The following is a 26,089-nucleotide window of genomic DNA, read 5'->3' as shown; positions in this document are numbered from 1 at the left end:
TGGAGCGATGGAGGTTGAGGGGGGACCTGATAGATGTCTGATTATGAGAGGCATGGACAGAGTGGATAGTCAGAAGCTTTTTCCCAGGGTGGAAGAGTCAATTACTAGGGGGCATAGGTTTAAGGTGCGAGGGGCAAGTTTTAAAGGAAATGTACGAGGCAGGTTTTTTACAGAGAGCGGTGGGTGCCTGGAACTCGTTGCCGGGAGAGGTACTGGAAGCGGATACGGTAGTGACTTTTAAGGGGCGTCTTGACAAATACATGAATAGGATGGGAATAGAGGGATATGGTCCCCGGAAGGGTAGGGGGTTTTAGTTAAGTCGGGAGCATGGTCGGTGCAGGCTTGGAGGGCTGAAGGGCCTGTTCCTGTGCTGTAATTTTCTTTGTTCTTTGTAATAGCTGAATGCTCCAGCCAGTCATGCCCCACTGCCAGAGTGGACGGAAAATTTGGCACTCAGCCACATCTCCGTTCACTGTAGCGGGACAGGAGAATCCTGCCCATATTTCCAAGTTTGCAAATGACACAAAACTAGCTGGAAGTGTGAGTTGTGAGGAGAATGCAAAGATGCTTCAAAGGGACTTGGAGATGCTGAGTGGGTGGGCAAAAATGTGGCAAATGGAATACAATGTGGAGAAAGGAGAGGTTATCCACTTTGGTTGGAAGAAGAGGAAGGAGTAGTTCTTAAAGAGTGAGAGGCTGGAAAGTGTTAAATTTCAAAGGAATTTGGGTGTCTTTGTTCATGAGTCATTGAAAGTTGACATGCAGATACAGCAAGCAATCAAGAATGTCAGTGGTATGTTGGCCTTTTGCAAGAGGATTTGAGTATAGGAGATGTTTTACTGCTGTTGTATAAAACTTTGGTGAGAGATCACCTGGAGTATTATGTATAGTTTTTATCTCCTTATGTAAGGAACGATATACTTGCCATCCAGAGAGAACAACAGAGGTTCACTAAATTAATTCCTGGGATGGAGGGATTGCTCTAAGAGGAACGATTAAATACACTGGGTCTTTATTCTCTGGAGTTAAGAAGAATGAGTGGCAATCTCAACGAAGAGTGCAGAATTCTTACAGGGCTCAAAAAGGTATGTTTCCCTAGCTGGAGGTCTAGAATCAGGAGAACCAGTCTCTGAATAAGGGACAGGCCATTTAGGACTGAGATTGGGAGGAATGTCTTCACTCAGAGGGTGGTGAATCTTTGGAATCTTCTGCCCCAGAGGGCTGTCGGGGCGCAGTCATTGAGTATGGTCAAGATATTAAAAACATTAAGGGATACGGGGCTAGTGCAGGAAAATGGTCTGAAAATAGAAAATCAGCCATGATCCCATTGAATGGTTTAACAGGCTAGAAGGGCTGAATGGCCTACCCTTGCTCCTATTTCTTATGTTCTTCCAATGTACAGTCTTGCACAACCCTTCCTGTAAGGAGTAGTTTATATCGGTTTCTCCTCGGTGCTGTCAGTCACACTGGACCTTTTACTTCAGTGATGTTCTTTATCTGTGTTTCTCAAATTAAAGAATGGCTGACTGAAGAATAAGATGATGAGCTGGCAGATGAAACAGGAGTTGGGGACTGTCAGTTGGCCTTTTGTCCATGACCAATGCACATCATTATCATTGATCAACCATTATATTGTTTTAATATTGTTATACTGAGATATGCTGTGTCCCCATTTGAATTGTCTGCAAATTGCCATTTTGACGATGTGGCAATCTGCAAGTGCAGCTTGGTACATGGAAATGTCCCCAACAGCATGTTCACTGTGGTGTGGTACTTGTCCTGAATGAGCTCTCTGTTTAATTTTTTAAGTTGTGGTTAATGTAGCAAAAGGAATTGCTGGTAGAGATGTGAAACTTTGCTTGTATGTGACACACATAGGTTCCATCCAGCCCTCTAATTGTGCTGAATTACATCCATGTTGGGACGCTTTCATTCTGATTCCACTGATACTTGCAGTAAAAGGAAACCTTTTAGTAGTAAGTCAGCCCTCTTATGTGATAGATTTCAGCCTTATCAACTCACACAGATAATTTGAAACCACAGGACTCTTAAACACACAACTGTACAAGCCAGCAAGATTCACTTCAAACATCCAATCTTAGTCAGACTAGAAACTTGAGATCAGGACTTGGCTCAAGGCTCTGATCTGATAATCAAGCTGGGCGTCAGTGAGCAGGTTCTTACTGAGTAACGGTGCATGATAGCACTGTTGACAATCCCTTCCAACATTTTTCGGATGATCAAGAGTAAATTAATGGGACAGTAATTGGTCTTGTTGGATTTTCCTGCTTTCTGTGGACTGGGCAATTTTCCATATTGCCAGGTAGATGCCAGTTTTGTAGCTGTACTGGAATAGCTTGGGTAGGGACGCAGCTAATTTTGGCTTCAATACTGTTGTCAGAAAGTTGTCAAGGTCCATAGCCTTTGCAGTACCCAGTGCCTTCACTTAGAGTGAATCAAATTGAATGCAGACTGGCGACTTTGATGCTGGGAACCTCAGGAGGAGGCTGAGATGGATTATCCACTCGGCACTTTTGGCTGAAGATGGTTGTAAATGCTTCAGCCTTTTCCATTGTATTGATGTGCTGGGTTCTCCCATCATGAATAGGGATATTTGTGAAACTTTGTCTCCTTGTTGTTTAATCGTTGACCACAATTCACAACTGGATATGGCAGGACTCAGAGCTTAGATCTGTTCTGTTGGTTGTTGGATTGCTTAGCTCTGTCTATTTCATGCTGCTATAGCTGTTTGGCATGCAAGTAGTCCTGTGTTGTATCTTCACCAGGTTGACAGCCGGTGTTGCTCTTGGCATGCCCTTTTTACTCTCATTGAGCTTAGCTCTTCATTGAGCTTAGCTTAATGAGGATAGTACAGTGGGGGATATGTAAAGGCCTGAGGTGACAGATTATGGGTGGATACAATTCTGCTGGTGTTGATGGCCCACAATGCTTCATGGATGCTCAGTTTTGAGTTGCTAGATATATTCAAAATCGATCCCATTTAGCACAATGATAGTGCCACACAACACAATGGCGAGTATCCTCATTGGGAAGACAGGACTTTGACTTCACAAGTCTGTGTGATGGTCTCTACGACCGATACTTTCATGGACAGAGAGATTGGTGAGGACGAGCTCCATCAGGTTTACACACATGTTGGTTCCCCCACACCTGCTGCAGACCCACCCTAGTATGATGGGATTGTAACCTGTAGTAGCCTGGGCCTTCTGGACTACTAGTCCAGTGACATTATGCCACCACCTTCCCAGCAAAACAGTGCTGAATTCCAAACTTGTGTGGTCATTGATGAGAATGTATTGGGACATATAAACATAGAAAAACTAAAGCACAAAACAGGCCCTTCGGCCCCACAAGTTGTGCCGAACATATCCCTACCTTCTAGGCCTACCTATAACCCTCCATCCTATTAAGTCCCATGTACTCATCCAGGAGTCTCATAAAAGACCCTATTGAGTTTGCCTCCACCACCCCCACTGACGGCAGCCGATTCCACTCGCCCACCACCCTCTGTGTGAAAAACGTCCCCCTAACATTTCCCCTGTACCTACCCCCCAGCACCTTAAACCTGTGTCCCCTCGTAGCAGACATTTCAGCCCTGGGAAAAAGCCTTTGAGAGCCCACCCGATCTATGCCTCTCAACATCTTATATACCTCTATTAGGTCTCCTCTCATCCTACATCTCTCCAAGGAGAAAAGACCGAGCTCCCTCAGCCTATCCTCATAAGACATGCCACTCAATCCAGGCAACATCCTTGTAAATCTCCTCTGCACCCTTTCAATCTTTTCCACATCCTTCCTGTAATGAGGCGACCATCCTATTACCTGGCACAAGAGAAAGTCTGATTATCCCAAATGAGAGGGGAACATTGTCATGTGATGTCATCAGAAGGATCAAAGGTCAAAAGTATAAGTTAGTCTCTTCAGTGAGCTTGCTATAAATGTCTTTACAAACTGCCAGGATACCCTCGTTTTGTGAGGAAATAATTTCCAGAACTGGTCTTTAAGTTGCCTTTTCCCTGATCGACGGATAAGACTGCATAATTATAGATTGTTGCAGTGTAGAGATAGGCCGTTCAGCCCAATGGGCTTGCACTGGTGATACACAACTACTTGGAACATAGACAAGTTGGACAAAATTGCTTTGCAAATAAGGTACTTCCTAATATCTCACAGCAACTAAATTCTTTCCATCTACAACAGTGAACTAGATATTCTACTGTGTCTGTTATTAGTGAGTAAATGCAATATTTAGGAATAAAATCAGGAAATAACCTACCATCCAATCAGGAGTATAAATCTGGAACTTGCTTTCCATTAATGGAATGTTGTTGGGTAAGGATGTCTTGAGACATTGAGCTAAAGCGGGTAGATAAGAGCTGAGATATCAATCAGCCATGACCTAACTGAACAGTAGAACAACTAAAGAGGCTGAATGGCCTCCTCCTCTTGTTCCAAAACAGGCATAAACTACAATGAAAGGGAATTAAGTGGTTTTGAAAGTTTCTGGATTAAAGATGATCTTTTTGCACTCTATTTGCCTTGTGTACTTGCCTGTGGGCAACATGTTAGGGACACATCACCACTTCAAAAGCACCATCCCAATATGGACATGAATTACAACGGACACCTTCTCAGGGCAGCCTGGGGGGGGGGGGGGGGTTGTAATAAATGTCGCAATTAACAAAAAATATTCTGGATAAAGTTGGACGGACAGATTTAGTGAGAGTGGGTTAAAAAATTTAAAGGTTGGCAGCTCGCTCATGGACATCTGGGTCCCAGAGTCCAAATGATGAGAAATCTGATATAAAGACAAATGAAGAAGTTTTGCTGAAATGGCAAGTTTGCTGATTGAAAAGATATTGGCCAAATGATTATGGTTCTGGCCTTGTGAAGCTGCCATTGAACCGAGCGAACACTAACTTCAACATATTAGACTCTTGCCTCTTGAATGTAAGTCAGAGGCTCACAAGTGGTTGTGTTTGGATGTCACACTTAATTCTCTCTGTGATATTTTTATTAACATAAACAGGCGACCGTTATATATACCACAATTAGTATTTACACTTATTTTTTTTGTTAACTGACGAGATCTTAAAAATATTGCTGCTAATAACAGCTCTTATACTCGCATGTGTTTACCTTGTATTCCTGTGAAATGACTCACTCTTTGCATGTTCTCATTACAGTTGATAAGCCCTACAAGTGTAGCTTCTGTGGACGCAGTTATAAACAGCGTAGCTCCCTTGAAGAGCACAAGGATCGTTGCCACAGTTACCTGGAGAGTACAGCTCTCTGCGCTCCAGGTGAGATATTTATATATTTTCAAAAAAATAGTTGGAGTTTCTGAAAAGAAACTCTTATACGGCTCTCTGTCGAGTGGCAATTGAAGAATGAATCGTGTAAAGTAATATGAGTTCCACATAACAATGTATTTTTTCTCTAGCCCAACACATTAAAGAAAACCTTCCTTATGTTGCATTGTTAGAATTGCTGTTAAACCTCTCGAGTTGATATGAAGAAGAGCAAGGAGTTCTTTCAGTGTCCTGACCAACATTTATCTCTCGGCCAACACAAAGCGGGTCACCTGGCCATGGAATTCACAGTAAGAAGTCTCACAACACCAGGTTAGAGTCCAGCAGGTTTAAGCTTGTGCTACCAAATAAACCTGTTGGACTTTAACCTGGTGTTGTTAAACTTCTTACTGTGTTTACCCCAGTCCAATGTCGGCATCTCCACATGATGGAATTCACTGCAGCTTGTGGGATCTCGATGTACACAAATTGGCTGCTGCATTTCCTACATTACACTGACTACTCTTCAAAAGTATTTCATTGGTTGTATAGAAACATAGAAAAACTACAGCACAAACAGGCCCTTCGGCCCACAAGTTGTGCCGAACACGTCCCTACCTTCTAGACCTACCTATAACCCTCCATCCTATTAAGTCCCATGTACTCATCCAGGAGTCTCTTAAAAGACCCTATTGAGTTCGCCTCCACCACGACTGACGGCAGCCGATTCCACTCGCCCACCACCCTCTGTGTGAAAAACTTACCCCAAACATCTCCCCTGTACCTACCCCCCAGCACCTTAAACCTGTGTCCTCTCATAGCAGCCATTTCCACCCTGGGAAAAAGCCTCTGAGAGTCCACCCGATCTATGCCTCTCAACATCTTATACACCTCTATTAGGTCTCCTCTCATCCTTCGTCTCTCCAAGGAAAAAAGACCAAGCTCCCTCAGTCTATCCTCATAAGGCATGCCACTCAATCCAGGCAACATCCTTGTAAATCTCCTCTGCACCCTTTCAATCTTTTCCACATCCTTCCTATAGTGAGGTGACCAGAACTGAGCACAGTACTCCAAGTGGGGTCTGACGAGGGTCTTATATAGCTGCATCATTATCCCCGGACTCCTAAACTCAATCCCTCGATTGATAAAGGCCAGCACACCATACGGCTTCTTAACCACCTCCTCCACCTGCGGGGCCGATTTTAGAGTCCTATGGACCCAGACCCCAAGGTCCTTCTGAACCTCTACAGTACTAAGAGTCTTTCCCTTTATATTGTACTCCTTCATCCCATTTGACCTACCAAAATGGACCACGGCGCATTTATCTGGGTTGAAGTCCATCTGCCACTTGTCCGCCTAGTCTTGCATCCTATCTATGTCCCTCTGTAACTTCTGACATCCCTCCAGACTATCCACAACCCCACCAAGCTTCGTGTCGTCGGCAAACTTACCAACCCATCCCTCCGCTTCCTCATCCAGGTCATTTATGAAAATGACAAACAGCAAGGGTCCCAGAACAGATCCCTGGGGCACACCACTGGTGACCGACCTCCATTTAGAAAAAGACCCATCTATACCCACTCTCTGCCTCCTTTGGGCCTTTTAGACCCCATCAGTCTCGCAGCGGACACAGAGGAATTCATCAGGCGAATGAGGCTGCGGGAGTTCTTCCTTTGGGCAAGCCAGTTCTGGATCCACCGGGCAGCAGCCCCCTGTATCCCATGCCCTCTCACTTTTTCTAGAAGCCTTGCATGGGGGACCTTATCGAACGCCTTGCTAAAATCCATACAAACCACATCTACCGCCTTCCCTTCGTCAATGTGTTTAGTCACATTTTCGAAGAACTCCACCAGGCTCGTAAGGCACGATCTGCCCTTGACAAAGCCATGCTGAGTATTCTTGAGCATACTAAACCTCTCTAAATGCTCATATATCCTGTCCCTCAGGATCTTCTCCATCAGTTTACCAACCACTGAGGTTAGACTCACTGGTCGGTAATTACCTGGGCTATCCCTATTCCCCTTCTTGATACTAGGAACCACATCCGCAATCCTCCAGCACCTCTCCCGTCTCCATCGACGACGCAAAGATCATCGCCAGAGGCTCTGCAATCTCTTCCCTCGCCTCCCACAGTAACCTGGGGTACATCCCATCCGGTCCCGGCGACTTATCTATCTTGATGCCATTCAAAGATTCCAGCACAACCTCTTTCTTAAAGTCCAAATACTTCATCCTTTCAGTCCACCGCACGCCCACAGTACATCCACCCAGGTCCTTCTCCTCTGTGAAAACCGAGGCAAAATACTCATTGAGCACCTCTGCCATTTCTACTGGTTCCGTACAGACTATCCCGCCTTCACCTTTTATAGGCCCTATTCCGTCACGTCTCTTCCTTTTACTCTTCATATACTTATAGAACACCTTAGGGTTCTCCTTAATCCTACCTGCCAGGGCCTTCTCGTGACCCCTTCTGACTCTCCTAATTTCCTTCTTTAGTCCCTTCCTACAAGCCGCATACTCTTCTAAATCCCTATCTTCGCCAAGCTCTCTGAGCCTTTTGTACGCTTTCCTTTTCTTCTCGACTAGGTCCCGCACAGATTTCGTGCACCACGGTTCCTTTAACCGACCAACTCCTCCCTGTCTGCTCGGAACGTTGTCCTGTAGAACTCTAGACAGACATTCCTTGAAAAACTGCCACCTCTCTTCAGTACAATTCCCCGAGAATACCTCCTTCCAATTTACTCCTCTAATTTGCTGTCTAATGTCTTCATATTTCCCCTTACTCCATATAAACACTTTCCTGGCTTGCCTGATCCTCTCTTTTTCCAATGCAAGCCTAAAGGAGATAGAGTTATGATCGCTATCCCCAAGATGCTCTCCCACCGAGAGATCTGACACCTGTCCAGGTTCATTGGTCAGTATCAGATCAAGTACAGCCTCTCCTCTTGTAGGCTTGTCCACATGCTGTGTCAGGAAACCCTCCTGAACACACCTAACGAACTCTTCTCCATCCAAACCCCTTACCCTAGGGATATTCCAATCTATGTTTGGGAAATTAAAGTCTCCCGGCTTTAATTAAAGTGCTTTGGAATGACTCGCGGTTATGGAAAGTGTAACATAAATGCAAGCCTTTCTTTTATTTCTGAACTTTAACACTTTGTAAATGGTCAGAGCAACAGCACAGCTCCCACACCAGTGCCCACCTTCATTTCAATATCATGCACTTTTCCCCAGATACTCTCCAGAGATTAATTCTAGCAAAGCCTGAAACAGGGGGAATTACTTTGCTCAAAGGGTTGTGAATCTTTGGCATTCTGTATCCCAAACGGTTGTGGATGTTCCATCGCTGAATACTTTTAAGACTGGAAGAGACGGATTTTTGGTGTTGCAATTAGTGGATATGGAGAGAGGGCGGGAAAATGTAGCTGATGACCAGATCAGCTCTGATTGTACTGAATGGCGGGGCAGCCTCGACGGGCAAATGGCCCACTCCTGCTCCTATTTCTTCTGTTCTTGTAAAGAAATGTAGAGGAACACATGAGCATTTGTTGAGCTGATGGCATAAGATGAGACAGGTTTATGAAATACAAAAAATAGGGAACAGGTCAAATACCACATAAGCAATGTCTCAAATTTAAAATTCGCATCCTTGTTTCCCCAAGGCCTCGTGCCCCCTATTCTTGGAACCTCCTCCTAGCCTCTTGAGCAGTCCTAATTTTAATTGCTTCACCATGGGACAGTGCCAGGGACCCGGGTTCAATTCTCGGCCTCGGGTCACTGTCTGTGTGGAGTCTGCACGTTCTCCCTGTGTCTGTGTGGGATTCGTCCAGGTGCTCTGGTTTCCTCCCACACTTGAAAGATGTGTGAGTTACATAGAACATAGAACAGTACAGCACAGAACAGGCCCTTCGGCCCACGATGTTGTGCCGAGCTTTATCTGAAACCAAGATCAAGCTATCCCACTCCCTATCATCCTGGTGTGCTCCATGTGCCTATCCAATAACCGCTTAAATGTTCCTAAAGTGTCTGACTCCACTATCACTGCAGGCAGTCCATTCCACACCCCAACCACTCTCTGCGTAAAGAGTTAGGTTGATTGGCCATGATGAATTGCCCCTTCGTGTCTGGAAACCTCAAGTTAAATCTCTCTGCCTTTTTTTTAACTTCTCTTCCGTTAAGCTTAATCACCATCACCTTCCCTGGCACACCAGCAGGACAGAGCCACCAGGTGGTGGCACAATGATGTACGGTTGGGGGGAGTTGCCCAGGGAGTCTTAAACATCAACTTTGGTCTCCATGAAGTCTCATGGCATGGGCATGTAAACTCCTGTTGATTAGCACCAACCCCCCCGTCCCCAGCTGATGAATTGGTACTCTTCCATGTTGAACACCAATTGGAGGAGCACTGAGGTTGTTTGAGTCTTTTAAACCCTAGCTGTTTGACAAAACTTTTGGTCATTTGCATTAATATCACCTATTGTGGCTCAGGGTCACATTTTGTTTGACAAAGCCCCCCTGATGTGCCTTTACTATGTTAAACGTGTTATATTAGTACAAGTTGCTGGTGTTGATGTGATAAACAAAAAATTCACAACAACAGTGGAGTGTCCTAACTATGTTAGGCATTGTGGGTTTTAAATGAGAAGGGAAAGACATGGGGAATTCTCCAGCCTCCCTTTCTCAGTGGCGGGGGGTGGCTTGCTGTTTGCTGGTGGCAGGTTTCTCTGGTCCCATCGCTGTCATTGGGATTTTCCATTGATGTCACCCCACCCATGCCACAAAACATGCGGGAGGAGATGTGCTGCCAACATGACTGGAGAATCCCGCCAGCGTGAACGGCCAAGAATTCCCCCACGGTTTGCACATGTAGACTCAAAGGAACACACAACAGGTTTATTGAAAGAGATGTTCTCTGCACATAACAGACACCGTAACTAAAAGCAGAGCCTTTGAAACACCCCAGTGACATCACCATCCAATCATGTGACCTAGTCTTAAAGCAATCATTCCACTTCCACTTCATTCTGTGGTCATGACAACAAGTTACTACGATGTTATACACAGGATCAATAATACTCTAGACACAGTACTATGCATCATTAGTCATTGCACACAGTCAATAAGAAAGTCGATCAGGAGGGCGTCTATTCCTCTTTGGTTATATATAATGTTCTGGAATCTGGCTGTCCTTGACCCTAAAAGTATGATTTGGAACTTCAGTAGACACTTCTTCTCTTGAAACTAATTCTGCATCATTCTCACAAGGTATAGCATTGGGCAGCATGGTGGCACAGTGGTTAGCACTGCTGCCTCACAGTGCCAGGGACCCGGGTTCAATTCTCGGCCTCGGGTCACTATCTGTGTGGAGTCTGCACGTTCTCCCTGTGTTTGTGTGGGTTTCCTCCAGGTGCTCTGGTTTCCTCCCACACTTGAAAGATGTGCAAGTTAGGTTGATTGGCCATGATAAATTGCCCCTTAGTGTCGGGGTGGGGATCAGCAGAGGAAATATGTGGAGTTATGGGAATAGGACCTGGATGGGATTGTGGTCGGTGTAGACTCAGTGGGCTGAATGGCCTACTTCTGCATTGTAGGGATTCTATGATAGTAGCATAAGACACAATCATCAGGCAATTCCGATTCAACTAACTCTCCCGTCGTAATATTCACAACACTAGGGACTAAAGAAGTTGGTACTTCTGGAGATGACTGTGAGAAATCATTTCAAGCTTTCAATGATAATTGGTCAGCATGGTGTCGCCAAACTAGTTCATCTTTGGTTTGATCCATGTAAGAAATTGGACCTGTTTTTGCTAAAACTGCGGCTGGTACCCATTTCTCACGAGCTAACACTCGATATCCTTGTTGAAATGTGTGTTGTTTTGCCCTCGCTTCCCATCTAGCAGCTTGACGCTGTTCTTGATACTCTACTATTTCTGAAGCTTCTGGAAGTAATACAGTGGAGCCCCGTTATAACACGATGGTTGGGTCCATAAAAGCGGGGTCACGCTAAATTTGCCAATTATTAGCGGGAAAAAAGGGTCCAATGACACCATCGCATTATATGCGAATTCGCGCTAGATCGGGGCGCGTTAAATCGGGGTTCGACTGCAACAAATAAACTTGCTTTTTGAGAGTAGTAATGCAGGGAAAGTTGGTCAATAATGTGACCCAAACACTGGACTGACATCTGGAAAAAGTCACACTTTTCTTTCTTGATATGCAGACCGTGTGCTTGAAGATGTTCCAATGTTGCTTCTATGGTGGCATGGAGGCAGAGTGGTTAGCACTGCTGCTTCATAGCACCAGGGACCCAGGTTCGATTCCGGCCTTGGGTGACTGGAGTTTGCACATTCTTCCCGTGTCTGTGTGGGTTTCCTCCGGGTGCTCCAGTTTCCTCCCACAGTCCAAAGATGTGCAGATTAAGCGGATTGGTCATGGTAAATGTGTGAGGTTACGGGGATAGGGCGGGGCAGAGGGCCTGGGTAAGATATTCTGTCAGAGTTGGTGCAGACCCAGTGAACTGAATGGCCTTCTTCTGCACTGTAGTGATTCTATGAAGTTATTCAAGTGCTCTTGTTCACTGGACCCTGCAATTAGAATATTATCCAAGTAACATTGTACACCAGAGAGACCACATAAAATTTGATCCTTTGATCTTTGGAATCGGGCTGGTGCAGATGTTATTCCAAAAGTAAATTCTTTATAATGAAGAAGACCTTTATGAGTAGCAATGGTAAATAATAGTTGAGATTCAGTGGATACATTCATCTGTGAATATGTTTATAAAAGATCAAAGTTAATGAACTTCTGCCTCCCTGATAACCCAGCAAACAAATCTTCAATTAAAGGAAGTGGATATTGATCAGCACGCAACACTGGATTTATGGTTGTTTTTAAATCACCACAAATTTGGTTTCATGACAGATAGAACATAGAACATTACAGCGCAGTACAGGCCCTTCGGCCCTTGATGTTGTGCCGACCAGTGAAACCAATCTAAAGCCCCTCTAATCTACACTATTCCAATATCATCCATATGTTTATCCAATAACCATTTGAATGCCCTTAATGTTGACGAGTCCACTACTGCTGCAGGCAGGGCATTCCACGTCCTTACTACTCTCTGCGTGAAGAACCTACCTCTAACATCTGTCCTATATCTCTCACCTCTCAATTTAAAGCTATGTCCCCTCGTGTTAGCCATCACCATCCGAGGAAAAAGGCTCTCACTATCCACCCTATCTAATCCTCTGATCATTTGTATGCCTCTATTAAGTCACCTCTTAACCTTCTTCTCTCTAACGAAAACAACCTCAAGTCCCTCAGCCTTTTCTCATACGATCTTCCCACCATACCAGGCAACATCCTGGTAAATCTCTTCTGCACCCTTTCCAACGCTTCCACATCCTTCCTATAATGCGGCGACCAGAACTGTACGCAATACTCCAAGTGTGGTCGCACCAAAGTTTTGTACAGTTGCAGCATGACCTCCTGGCTCCGAAACTCAATCCCTCTACCAATAAAAGCTAACACACAGTATGCCTTCTTAACCACCCTATCAACCTGGGTGCCAACTTTCAGGGATCTATGCACATGGACACCCAGATCCCTCTGTTCATCCACACTACCAAGTATCTTACCATTAGCCCGGTACTCTGTATTCCTGTTACTCCTTCCAAAGTGAATCACCTCACACTTTTCCGCATTAAACTCCATTTGCCACCTGTCAGCCCAGCTCTGCAGGTTATCCATGTCCCTCTGTAACCTGCCACTTCCCTCCGCACTGTCTACAACTCCACCGACTTTAGTGTCATCCGCAAATTTACTAATCCATCCTTCTACGCCCTCATCCAGGTCATTAATAAAAATGACAAACAACAATGGCCCCAAAGCAGATCCTTGCAGTACGCCACTAGTAACTGAACTCCAGGATGAATATTTCCCATCAACCACCAGCCTCTGTTTTCTTACAGCTAGCCAATTCCTGATCCAAACCACTAAATCACCCTCAATCCCATGTGTCCGTATTTTCTGCAAAAGCTTACCATGGGGAACCTTATCAAACGCTTTGCTGAAATCCATATACACCACATCAACCGCTTTACCCTCATCCACCTCTTTGGTCACCTTCTCAAAGAACTCAATAAGGTTTGTGAGGCACGACCTACCCTTCACAAAACCGTGTTGACTATCCCTAATCAAATTATCCCTTGCTAGGTGATTATAAATCCTATCTCTTATAATCCTTTCCAAAACTTTGCCCACAACAGAAGTAAGGCTCACCGGTCTATAATTACCAGGGTTGTCCCTACTCCCCTTCTTGAACAAGGGGAGTAGGGACATTTGCTATCCTCCAGTCTTCTGGCACTGTTCCTGTAGACAATGACGACCCAAAGATCAAAGCCAAAGGCTCTGCAATCTCCTCTCTAGCCTCCCAGAGAATCCTAGGATAAATCCCATCCGGCCCAGGGGACTTATCTATTTTTACCCTTTCCAGAATTGCTAACACCTCCTCCTTATGAACCTCAATCCCGTCCAGTCCAACAGCCTGCATCTCAGTACTCCCCTCGACAACACTGTCCCTCCCCTGTGTGAATACCGACGAAAAACATTCATTTAATGCCTCTCCTATCTCTTCAGACTCCACGCACAACTTCCCACTACTGTCCTTGACTGGCCCTAATCTCACCCTAGTCATTCTTTTACTCCTGACATACCTATAGAAAGCTTTAGGGTTTTCCTTGATACGATGGGGATAACCCAGTCACTCATTGTAACCGGCTCTAACACAGCAGTGTTAACAATTATACTAATTCTTCTTCACCCTTGGGCCGAATTGCATATGGCACCGCTCTTGCTTTGAAACTTTTTGGTTGACTATTAGGTTTTATCTTTAGTTTCACTTGAAGTCCCTTCATTGAGCCAAGTGTCTCTTTGAAAACACTCTTGTATTTATCCAGAAGGTTCCGTAGGTCTGGTTTGGCATCGACCGGTCTGTTGTCAGCACTCGCCGTTGACCATGATTTAACCTTTCGATGGTAAGATCTCTTCCGTTTGTGTCCTTAAAATCATATCAGCTGGTTTTAAAGGAAGATGCTTCAGCTTTTGTTGGTATGTAGTCTCAGGAATTAAAGATACAGTGGCACCAGTACCAAACTCCATCCTAATAGGTTGTCCACTTAACTTTGGAATCACCAGAATCTATGTGATTCACCCTGCATTGGGTGACATTCAGTTGGAGCTCCTCTTTTCTTCACAGTCATAATTCTTTTCTTCCATGTTATAAATTCTCTTTGTAGAATGCAATTTGTTCTGCTTCTTGAAGGTACCCAGAGTGTTCTTCTGAATATTCTTCTCAGGGGAAGCTGGTCTAGCCCAACAAGCTTTTGCAATGTGACCCATTTTGCCACAATTCTTGAATTGACTATCCTTGCTCCAGCATTCACTCACTGAATGGCCCATTTTGGCACGTTTGTGACACGCTTGTTGCTGTTTTGACTTTTTATGGGCAGTTCCCAATAAATCTTCATTCCTGCACCAAATTGTGAAGACGCTTTAGCAGCTAGTTCCATCGACAAGGCAATTTCCACTGCTGCCTTTACAGTAAAGCATGCTCAGTGAGCAATCCTCTTCGGATAGCCTCATTTTGGAGAGCACAAATTAGACAATTTTGAAGTGTATCTTACATGGACTCACCAAACTCTCAATATTGTGCCAACCTTTATAAGATTGCCACAAACTGAGCAATTCTTTTGCCTTCCACTTGATTCCTTTGGTAGAACCTGAACCTGGACCAGAGAATCCCACCAGCGCGAATGGCCGGAAAATTCCAGTCCTCGTCTCAGTATGTTTGGAAACGCTGACCATGTATCTGTGCCATTGAGCTCACATATAAAGTGGTCACTTTGCGAGTGTGTAGCAGGTGGGATCTCATGCCTCTGACATATGTACTGCTATAGTTTGCCAAACACGTTCTTAAAATTATGGGCACTAGCCACGTTTCCATCAAGCTCAGCAAGTGAGTGGTGCCCTCCCCCACCCTCCCCTCCCCCGCCAGCAGCAGTGACCCATAAAATTAGCCCATGAAGTCATTCTAGGTCAGGTTATCTATATAACAAAAGGTTAACCTACAATGGTTGGTATTGGCCGTAACACTAATTTTGATTTCTTTTATTTATTGTGGATTAAATTTCTTATGATGTAAAACTTATTCATGTCAAATTCTTGGGTCTGGAGTAAGAGTGCATAGAATAGGATATCTGGAGTGCAGAAGAGCTACAGGAGGAAAATTCAAAGTAGCAGGAACTTTGTGGAGTGCTGTGTCAGCTTTGGTTCAGTGGTAGCACTGTTCTCTCTCTAAGTGAAAATGTCATTTGTTTGAACCCCACTTGAAGCTTCAGGATTTGAGCACATAATCTAGACTGACAATTCAGAATTGCACTTTTTAAAAAATTCATTCGTGGGATATGGGCCACCAAATGGCCAGCATTTATTGCCCAACCCTAGTTGCCTGAGGGCAGTTGACAGTCAACCGCATTGCTGTGGCTCTGGAGTCACATGTAGGCCAGACCGGGTAAGGATGACAGATTTCCTTCCCTAAAGGACATTAGTGAACCAGATGGGTTTTTCCGACCATCGACAATAGTTTCATGGTCATCAGTAGATTCTTAATTCCAGATATTTTTTATTGAATTCAAATTCCACCACCTGCCCTGATGAGATTCGAACCCAGGTCCCCAGAACATTAGCTAAGTTTCTGGATTAATAGTCCTGAATGCAACGTTAAACCAAGGGCCAGTTTGCCCCCCTGAGGTGGATATAAAAGATTCCACTCTTTTAAGAAGAGTAGTTTTCCTAATATTTTAGCCAACAATATCATAACTGAAATGGATTACTTGGTGATTTATGTATGCATTGGCAATTTCAATTTTGAGTGAGGGGTACGTGAAAGACTGTGTCAGAGAACAAAATCTACACATGGAAGATGAATTCTCTGTCAGATAACAGGATTATTTCATACTTCTCAAGGAATGTAAATGGAGTGCTGGAGAAGTGGAAGCACTATTCAGTTCTTGAACATAATTGGACTGAAGTACGAGAGACTATCTGGTTCACTAATGTCCTTTAGAGAAGGAAATCTGTTATCCTTACCCGGTCTGGCCTACATGCAATTCCAGACCCAAAGCAATGTGGTTGACTCTTTAACTGCCCTCTGAAATAACCTAGCAAACCACTCAGTGGTGGTGGTGCAAAGTTGCCACTGAAATCATTGAAAAGGAAACTGTTTCTAAAAGTACCTAACTTCCCAAGGATTGTTTGGGTTGTTATTCTTCATGAGTTCTGTGCTTTGTGTCCTCTCGCTGCCCCCTCAGCACAATGTGGGATGTCAGATTTCTAACTCTTACAACACTTGGCGCATGCTCCCTCTATTTTCAGGGACCAAAATACATGAATTACTTTGCAGAAACAATTGTGGAGAATGTTTTAATGAACCAAAGCATATCATTCCCATGGGATAAAAATCACGTGGAACAGTTTTAAAGGAATATGAAAATACCCGATTTGAGATGTTTTCACTTTGGGCAAGTGGCAGGTGGACTTTCCCAAGAAGGAAGGCGGGGAATTTCAGAGGAAGTTTTTTTCTCAAGGAGGCACTGAATTCAGTAAGAATGGGACTGTATTACTTTCAAAATTAGAAGAGGTCCCAGTTATCCCAGGCAGCCCGTCACTCATTGTCCACTTCAATCATTTTCAAAAAAACCAAATTCACAAAATAAAATATCTACAAGCAATGGAATTTTTGTACAAAGTATTTCAAAGTGCGACATTCCAGCACACACACACACACACACACAGCAGCCATTTCTTACTGAAGCTGTCAGTCACAAACATATCCTGAAATCAAACAAGTTTCTTTTTATGCAATCATTATCAGAGGATCCCAGCTGCCTCTGATAATAATCATTGTTAATCAGATAGGCAGTTGTGATTGCAAAATAATCTACCTCTGTGCACATCCCTCTATCATGAGCCAACCACATTACATATCTCAACAGGAAATGAGCATTTTCCTTTACTTGTGCTCAGCCTAGGTGGTTGAACCTGGTATTTTTTCATCTTTGTACATCTGACAAATCTGGACACCAAATGATGATGATTGTGGCAGGAAAATTTGTTCTATACGTTGCTTCAAAATGTACCAGTTCATTAATAAACTGTGGTTTATTTCAAGGTCAGGTGAGCATGTTTTTTAGACTGAAGGCAAAACCGATGAAATTAAACCACCTTCATAGTTTTCACAGACTTTCACAGAATGGTTACCGCACAGAAGGAAACCATTCCGCCCATCGTGTTTGCACCAGCTTTCCGTAGGATTAATTTACCGAGCGCCACTCCCCTATCTTGGGCCCTACATTTTGCCTTTTTAAATAATATTCCAATTCCCTCTTTAATGTCTTGAATGAACCTGCCGCCACCACAATCTTAGGCACTGCACTCTTAACCACTCACTGTGTGATAAAGTTTTACCTCATGGGACTATCGCTTCTGTGGTTAGCATTGCTGCCTCACAGCGCCAGGATGCGATTCCCAGCTTGGGGCATTGCCTGTGCAGAGTCTGCACATTCTCCCCGTGTCTGCGTGGGTTTCCTCCGGGTGCTCCAGTTTCCTCCCACAGTCTGAAAGATGTGCTGGTGAGGTGCATTGACCGTGCTAAATTCTCCCTCAGTGTACCCGAACTGACGCTGGAGTGTGGCAACAAGGAGCTTTTCACAGTAATTTCATTGCAGTATTAATGTAAGCCTACTTGTGACACTAATAAATAAACTTTAAAACTTTGCTTTAAATCTGTGCCTTCTTGTTCTCAATCCTTCCAACAATGGGAACAGCTTTTCTTTATCTGTTCTGTCCAGACCCCCTCATGATTTTGAAAACCTTCGTCTAACCTACTCTCAACCTTCTCTTCTCCAAGGAAAATAATCCTAACTTCTACAATTTGTCTACATATCTGAAGTTTCTCATCCTTGGGACCATCTTTGTGTATCTTTTCTACAGTCTAATGTCTTCATGTCTTTCCTCAAATGTGGCATCCAGAACAGATGCAATACTCCAGTTGAGGCTCAACCAGTGTCCTATACAAGTCTACCATAACTCCCTTGCTTTTATACTCTATGCCTCTATTAATAACGCCTAGAATGTTGTATGCTCATTCCTCTTGATCTTTCCTGCCACCTTCAATGATTCATTATGTACATTATACACCCAGGTTCCTCTACACCTTAAAAATTGTATCCTTTATCTTATCTCTCTGCACTCTTCCAACCAAAATAGTTTTCTGAATTAAATTTTATCTGCCACTCTTCCGTCCATTCCACTAACCTATCTTGTGTCCTTTGGAAGTATTGCATTACCTTCCTCAGAGGTCACAATGTTTCCAAGTTTTGTATCACCGCAACTTTCACCTGATCGAATTCCAAGGGATAGATTTGAACTGTGAGCATGGGGCAGGCTGGTAGTGGAGTGCCTGATTCATGGGGCAGGCTGGTAGAGGAATGCCCGATTCTTTCTGAGGGTCAATGGCAATGCTGTTAGCCAGTTGTCTATCCCACTGCATCTCTCTAGCTGCATGGGCTGGCACAATAGTGGGAGGTGCAGAGGCTGAACTGCCTGCAAGGCAAGTAGACCAGTGCTCAAGGGCACATGTGTCAATCACAGGCAGGTGGCCCAAGTTCTATCTGGCCACATAATTTTCCTGGAGGTCATTTATGGGTCCTTTTCCTTTGCACCACCCAGTCCAAATGGTGAAATGTTTACAGTCCATGCTCCATTCAGTTGTCACTGAAAGTTGCATTTGTGTCCCACGTATCCCAATATTGGTCCCCAATTTACTCATCATGAAATGCCTCCTGCCTAATTCCAGCAGGTAGCCTGAACCTTCCAACACAAGATCCCAATATATTTGGCAGTGGATTGATAAGCGATTTCTGCTGGATGGGTCAACTTAAGATCAGCCCTGAACACTCTAAACTCCCTTCCCATTTAGTCCTGCATTACAGAATTCCTCAGTCTAAACTTTCCCATTTACTCTCATAGAATCATAGAAACCCTACAGTGCAGAAGGAGGCCATTCAGCCCATCGAGTCTGCACCGACCACAATCCCACCCAGGCCCTACCCCCATATTCCTACACATTTACCCGCTAATCCCTCTAACCTACACATCTCAAGACACTAAGGGGCAATTTTTTAGCATGGCCAATCAACCTAACCCGCACATCTTTGGACTGTGGGAGGAAACCGGAGCACCCGGAGGAAACCCACGCAGACACAAGGAGAATGTGCAAACTCCACACAGACAGTGACCCAAGCCGGGAATCGAACCCAGGTCCCTGGAGCTGTGAAGCAGCAGTGCTAACCACTGTGCTACCGTGCCGCCCCAATCTCGTAATACAGATTTCCTTCAACCATTCATTTACATAGAAACTTAGAAAACTACAGCACAAAACAGGCCCTTCGGCCTCACAAGTTGTGCCGAACATATCCCTACCTTTTAGGCCTACCTATAACCCTCCATCCTATTAAATCCCATGTACTCATCCAGGAGTCTCTTAAAAGACCCTATTGAGTTCGCCTCCACCACCACTGACGGCAGCCGATTCCACTCACCCACCACCCTCTGTGTGAAAAACTTCCCCCTAACATTTCTCCTGTACCTACCCCCCAGCACCTTAAACCTGTGTCCTCTCATAGTAGCCATTTCCACCCTGGGAAAAAGCCTCTGAGTGTCCACCCGATCCATGCCTCTCAACATCTTATATATCTCTATTAGGTCTCCTCTCATCCTACGTCTCTCCAAGGAGAAAAGACCAAGCTCCCTCAGTCTATCCTCATAAGGCATGCCACTCAATCCAGGCAACATCCTTGTAAATCTCCTCTGCACCCTTTCAATCTTTTCCACATCCTTCCTGTAATGAGGCGACCAGAACTGAGCACAGTACTCCAAGTGGGGTCTGACGAGGGTCTTATATAGCTGCATCATTATCCCCGGACTCCTAAACTCAATCCCTCGATTGATAAAGGCCAGCACACCATACGCCTTCTTAACCACATCCTCCACCTGCGGGGCTGATTTTAGAGTCCTCTGGACCCGGACCCCAAGGTCCTTCTGATCCTCTACCGTACTAAGAGTCTTTCCCTTTATATTGTACTCCTTCATCCCATTTGACCTGCCAAAATGGACCACTACGCATTTATCTGGGTTGAAGACCATCTGCCACTTCTCCGCCCATCTATCTATCCTATCCGCATCCTATCTATGTCCCTCTGTAACTTCTGACATCCCTCCAGACTATCCACAACCCCACCAACCTTTGTGTCGTCGGCAAACTTACCAACCCATCCCTCCACTTCCTCATCCAGGTCATTTATGAAAATGACAAACAGCAAGGGTCCCAGAACAGATCCCTGGGGCACACCACTGGTGACCGACCTCCAATTAGAAAAAGACCCATCTATACACACTCTCTGCCTCCTTTGGGCAAGCCAGTTCTGGATCCACAGGGCACATTATAAATTCCCAAGGAGTGGATTTCCAGTTTGCCAACCATATAATGTGAATTTTCATTTTGTTTTGATTTAGAATCCAACAATTTGAACACCCCTTCAATTCGCTCTCTCATCAAGTAACTTTTCAATAAACCAGCCTCTTCCGTTATTCCTCTTTTGGCATCTTCCCCACATTGCTGGAGCAAAGCAGGCTGATCACACAAACCATTTGGTGGTAGGCAGGATCGATGAGTATTTCTGACAGAGGGATATATTGTTGTTAACTCTCAGGCAGCTTTATTGTTATTGTAGCCGACATTGATTGGCAATGTTAGTCAGCCGATGCTCGGAGCTGGCCACTATCTTGTTTTCTGCACTACTTCAGAGCTCTGCAACCAACGTACAATACCATTACCACAGTTGATCTTTATCTCAGCACCAACTGTTGTCTGTCGTCATTTTTCTTGGTTGACACCAAAGATTGCAACTGAAGATTCCATGGTACAGTTGGTAATCACGCTAAACATTAGCCAGCAAACAAATTCCAAATGCTGCTCTAAACATTGAACTTGCAGCATTGCTGACCCATCTGTTTTCAAAGCATGACATCTTTATCTCACTGGCTGGACTGACTCCAAACGCAGTCCAGCATAATTCAGGACTGACTGATAGAAAAATAAAACATGAGGAGGACTCCAGTCGCCAGATTCTGGCATGTTTGAGTGTTGCAAACATTTTAGCACCAACCTGTGCTGAGCTTCACTTGAGTTTCACCCTGAAAAGCAAAGACCCAGCAGAGAAGGGCAGAAAGAGTTTTTGTGGAGCCATTAGCCATGTGATTGGTGCTGCCATGCCCTGGAGCTTGCTGCTGGTGTCAGCCCTTCAACTGATGGACTGAAGTCTTTGACTGTAACGTGCTCTCTTCAGCTGATCATTCAGAGGGAGTTGAGGTGGTCTGATGTGATTATGTCACCAGTGAAATCTAGAAAGTGAGGATGACACTGGGAACCATTTTTCACACTTTTCCCTCGTCCATTGTGTCCAGGTACCAGTATAATATTGGTGTTGGATTGAACCAGACTTTGGTCTATAATCATTCCTGTGGGAGTGTGGAAGAAAATCATTTTTTGCGCACTGTCCCTCTACCCATACAGCAGCAGCAACGTAACTTCGTCACCCACTCACAGGCCCAGCAGCAAATCCTCGCTATCACATATTTTTGCTCTATTCTGCTTATCGCCCTGCCTTGTCTGAAATGCTCAATCATCAAGGAGGTTAAGGGTTGAAGACTCCACTGTGCGGAGTGGACGTATATCTCAGGATTGTAATAATCAGACACACACAGTGCTGCTGAATCTTAGCTATAAAGCTTAAATACATTTCTCAATTTCAAGAAACAAACAAGTTTTATTTGTGACACTTCATGGGGGATGCTGTTCCAGGAGGTTCAACAAATTCTTGAAGGAGAGGTTCAGGTTCCTAGTATTGCCTCACGTTAATCATGTAGTGAGTCCACAAAAAAATGGGCTAGTCACAATCACAAATGTTAACATAGAATCCCTACAGTACAGAAGGAGGCCATTCGGCCCATCAAATCTGTACCAGCCACAAAGTCCCACCCAGGCCCTATTCCCGTAACCCCACATATTTACCCTGCTAATTCCCCTACACTAAGGAGCTATTTAGCATGGAAAATCAACCTATCCCTCACATCTTTGGACTGTGGGAGGAAACCGGAGCACCCAGAGAGAAAGTGTAAACTCCACACAGACACTGACCCGAGGCTGGAATTGAACCTGGGTCTCTGGCGCCGTGAGGCAGCCGTGCTAACCACTGTGCCACCGTGCCCCCGGGAATCGAACCCGGGTCCCTGGCGCTGTGAGGCAGCAGTGCTAACCACTGTGTCACCGTGCCCCCGGGAATCGAACCCGGGTCCCTGGCACTGTGAGGCAGCAGTGCTAACCCACTGTGTCACCGTGCCCCCGGGAATCGAACCCGGGTCCCTGGCACTGTGAGGCAGCAGTGCTAACCACTGTGCCACCGTGCCGTCCTAATATACTCTTCAGCTGATCATTCACATCGCCGTTTAGAATTTTCACTTTATGTATCTTTAGTTCAATTTCCAGGGTGGTTGCAGCCAATACAAGGTGTTCCTCTGCACCAAGGGTGATTGCATAATGGGTGTCATAGCTGATAACAAAGAGCAAAGAAAATTACAGCACAGGAACAGGCCCTTCGGCCCTCCAAGCCTGCACTGACCATGCTGCCCGACTGAACTAAAACCCCCTACCCTTCCAGGGACCATATCCCTCTATTCCCATCTCATTCATGCACTTGTCAAGACGCTCCTTAAAAGTCACTACCGTATCTGCTTCCACTACCTCCCCCGGCAACGAGTTCCAGGCGCCCACCGCTCTCTGTGTAAAAAATCTGCCTCGTACATCTCTTTTAAACCTTGCCCCTCGCACCTTAAACCTGTGTCCCCTAGTAATTGACTCTTCCACCCTGGGAAAAAGCTTCTGACTATCCACTCTGTCCATGCCTCTCATAATCTTGTAGACTTCTATCAGGTCTCCCCTCAACCTCCGTCGCTCCAGTGAGAACAAACCAAGTTTCTCCAACCTCTCCTCATAGCTAATGCCCTCCATACCAGGCAACATCCTGGTAAATCTTTTCTGTACCCTCTCCAAAGCCTCCACATCCTTCTGGTAGTGTGGCGACCAGAATTGAACACTATATTCCAAGTGCGGCCTAACTAAGGTTCTATTAAGCGTCAACATGACTTGCCAATTTTTAAACTCAATACCCCGGCCGATGAAGGCAAGCATGCCGTATGCCTTCTTGACTACCTTCTCCACCTGCATTTCCAGTTTCAGTGACCTGTGTACCTGTACACCCAGATCCCTCTGCCTATCAATACTCCTAAGGGTTCTGCCATTTACTGTATATTTCCTATCTGTATTAGACCTTCCAAAATGCATTACCTCACATTTGTCCGGATTAAACTCTGATGTTGGAATGTTACACTGTACTCCACTGGTCTACTGTTGAAAAACAGCTTGGATGATTATTCCACAAATATTCACCCTCCTGCTGACCAGTTCAGCATCATCATCTCATTTGGAGACAAAACAGGACACAGCATTACAAATCCCTGGGCGAGATTTCCACCAAACCCGCAGCGGAGGCAGCCAGCTATTGGCTGGCAGCGGGATCTGCTGCTCCAGTCATTGGTCCAGTCATTGTCAGCAGTTTCCCATTGAATGCACCCCTTGCTGCAGGAAACCCGCTGCAGGGGTACACCATCGACATGACGGGAAGATCCTGCCCGCACAAACAGCCAGTACATTTCAGCCCTTGTCTTTTTCTGTGAATATCAGAAAACTGTACACATTAAAACTTATTTATCAGTGTCACAAGTAAACTTACATTAACATGCAGTGAAAATCCCCTAGTCGCCACACTCCGGCGCCTGTTCGGGCGCACTGAGGGAGAATTTAGCATGGCCAATGCACCTAACCAGCACGTCTTTCAGACTGTGGGAGGAAACTGGAGCACCTGGAGGAAACCCACGCAGACACGGGGAGAATGTGCAGACTCCACACAGACAGTGACCCCAAGCCGAGAATCGAACCCGGATCCCTGGTGCTGTGAGACAGCAGTGCTAACCACTGTGCCACCCAAGCTGCCGGAAAATGAGGATTTGAAATAATCTAACCTGATGTTGTCCCGAGCATCCTTGAAAAGGGTTTACATTGTCTCAGACTGGTCTGCAGTCCTTTGGAGACCCTTGAGAGGTCACACTTTACAGCAAACACTGTTTGCATATCCTCAGTTTGATGGGGCAGCCATCATCATCATTTCAAATGCCCAGTGCTTTGTGAGATGACTACAGTGGGACCTCCTCACAAAGCACATTTATCAGGGAGTATAGACCAGACTCTGTGATGGGATCTAAAGTAGATCCCATTAATGCATTGTTTCTGGAAGGGAGATATTTTGTAACAACTGACACTTGTTGCAGAGCCTTACTCAATGAGTTTCATCATCGGGCTGTGTGGCGGCACGGTAGCACAGTGGTTAGCACTGCTGCTTCACAGCTCCAGGGACCTGGGTTCGATTCCCGGCTCGGGTCACTGTCTGTGTGGAGTTTGCACATTCTCCTCGTGTCTGCGTGGGTTTCCTCCGGATGCTCCGGTTTCCTCCCACTGTCCAAAGATGTGCGGGTTAGGTTGATCGGCCATGCTAAAATTGCCCCATAGTGTTCTGAGATGTGTAGGTTAGAGGGATTAGCGGTTAAATATATGGGGGTAGGGCCTGGGTGGGATTGTGGTCGGTGCAGACTCGATGGGCCGAATGGCCTCTTTCTGTACTGTAGGGTTTCTATGATTTCTAAGTGATTAGCTGGTCTTGGGAGCTCACCGTCAACCCTATTCCTGCCATTCGTCTAAAGGTTAAAAATGTGATCACTTTATTTTCCTTCATGTAAAATTTCCATTTTATTAAATAGGGCATTACATTCAGATATAATCACATCACATCTCTTTATATAGGTCACAGCTTCTGATCTGTGACGTACTGTTAATTTCTCATTTCAAAACTTTGCAATGCAGCAATTCTCCAGAAGTTAAAACTCTCAAATACATGTACATAATAAAATCATTTTGTATGTGAGCACTATTGAAAGAGTTTGCTCGTTCCATCCTGTTCTGCAGTTTGCAGTTGTAGGTTATTCAGAATGTTGATGGAGATGAGAGAACTTTCAAAGTTCAGATAGCTGTTAGCTGCTTCTAGTCTATAATACCATTATACAGTATCTTCATTATTTGTACATTTACATCAGAGGGAACATAAATCAGGAAAGCCTACCTAGGATTAGATAACTTCATCCAGGATATGTATGTATTCCCTCAACAATGACCCTCCAACAGTACATCACTCCTTTGGTAATGCCCCTCTGACAATGCTGCACTCCCTCAATGCTGACCCTCTGACAGTGCAGTGCTCTCTGAGTACCATTCCTGTGTCAGTGCAGCACTCCAGCAGTGTTGTCCCTCTGGACAGTGCAGCACTGCCTCAGTATAGTGCTCCCTGTGTACTGCCTTCATAGTTCAGCACTTACTCAACACTGCTCTTCCGACAATGCAGCTCTCCCACAGTATAGTACTTCCTGAGTACTGCCTCTTTGACAGTGCAGCTGTCCCTCAGTACCAACTATCTAACATTGCAACACTA

General features: G+C 45.0%; 1 protein-coding gene across 2 annotated transcripts in view; it reads left to right on the top strand.

The window, feature by feature from the left end:
• The window catches only part of LOC144500817 (zinc finger protein Aiolos-like), a 151,154-nt gene that overhangs the window by 107,240 nt on the left and 17,825 nt on the right, over positions 1-26,089 (top strand). For both annotated transcript variants that reach the window (XM_078224287.1, XM_078224288.1), the window contains exon 6: positions 5,208-5,324. In XM_078224287.1, coding sequence (XP_078080413.1) covers positions 5,208-5,324 — 117 coding nt within the window. The remainder of the gene's footprint in view (positions 1-5,207; positions 5,325-26,089) is intronic.

The sequence above is a fragment of the Mustelus asterias genome, chromosome 11 (genome assembly GCF_964213995.1).
Source record: "Mustelus asterias chromosome 11, sMusAst1.hap1.1, whole genome shotgun sequence".
NCBI classification, from domain to species: Eukaryota; Metazoa; Chordata; class Chondrichthyes; order Carcharhiniformes; family Triakidae; genus Mustelus; species Mustelus asterias.
The sequence above is the reverse complement of the archived record's forward strand: the minus strand, read 5'-3'. Positions and strand labels throughout refer to the sequence as shown.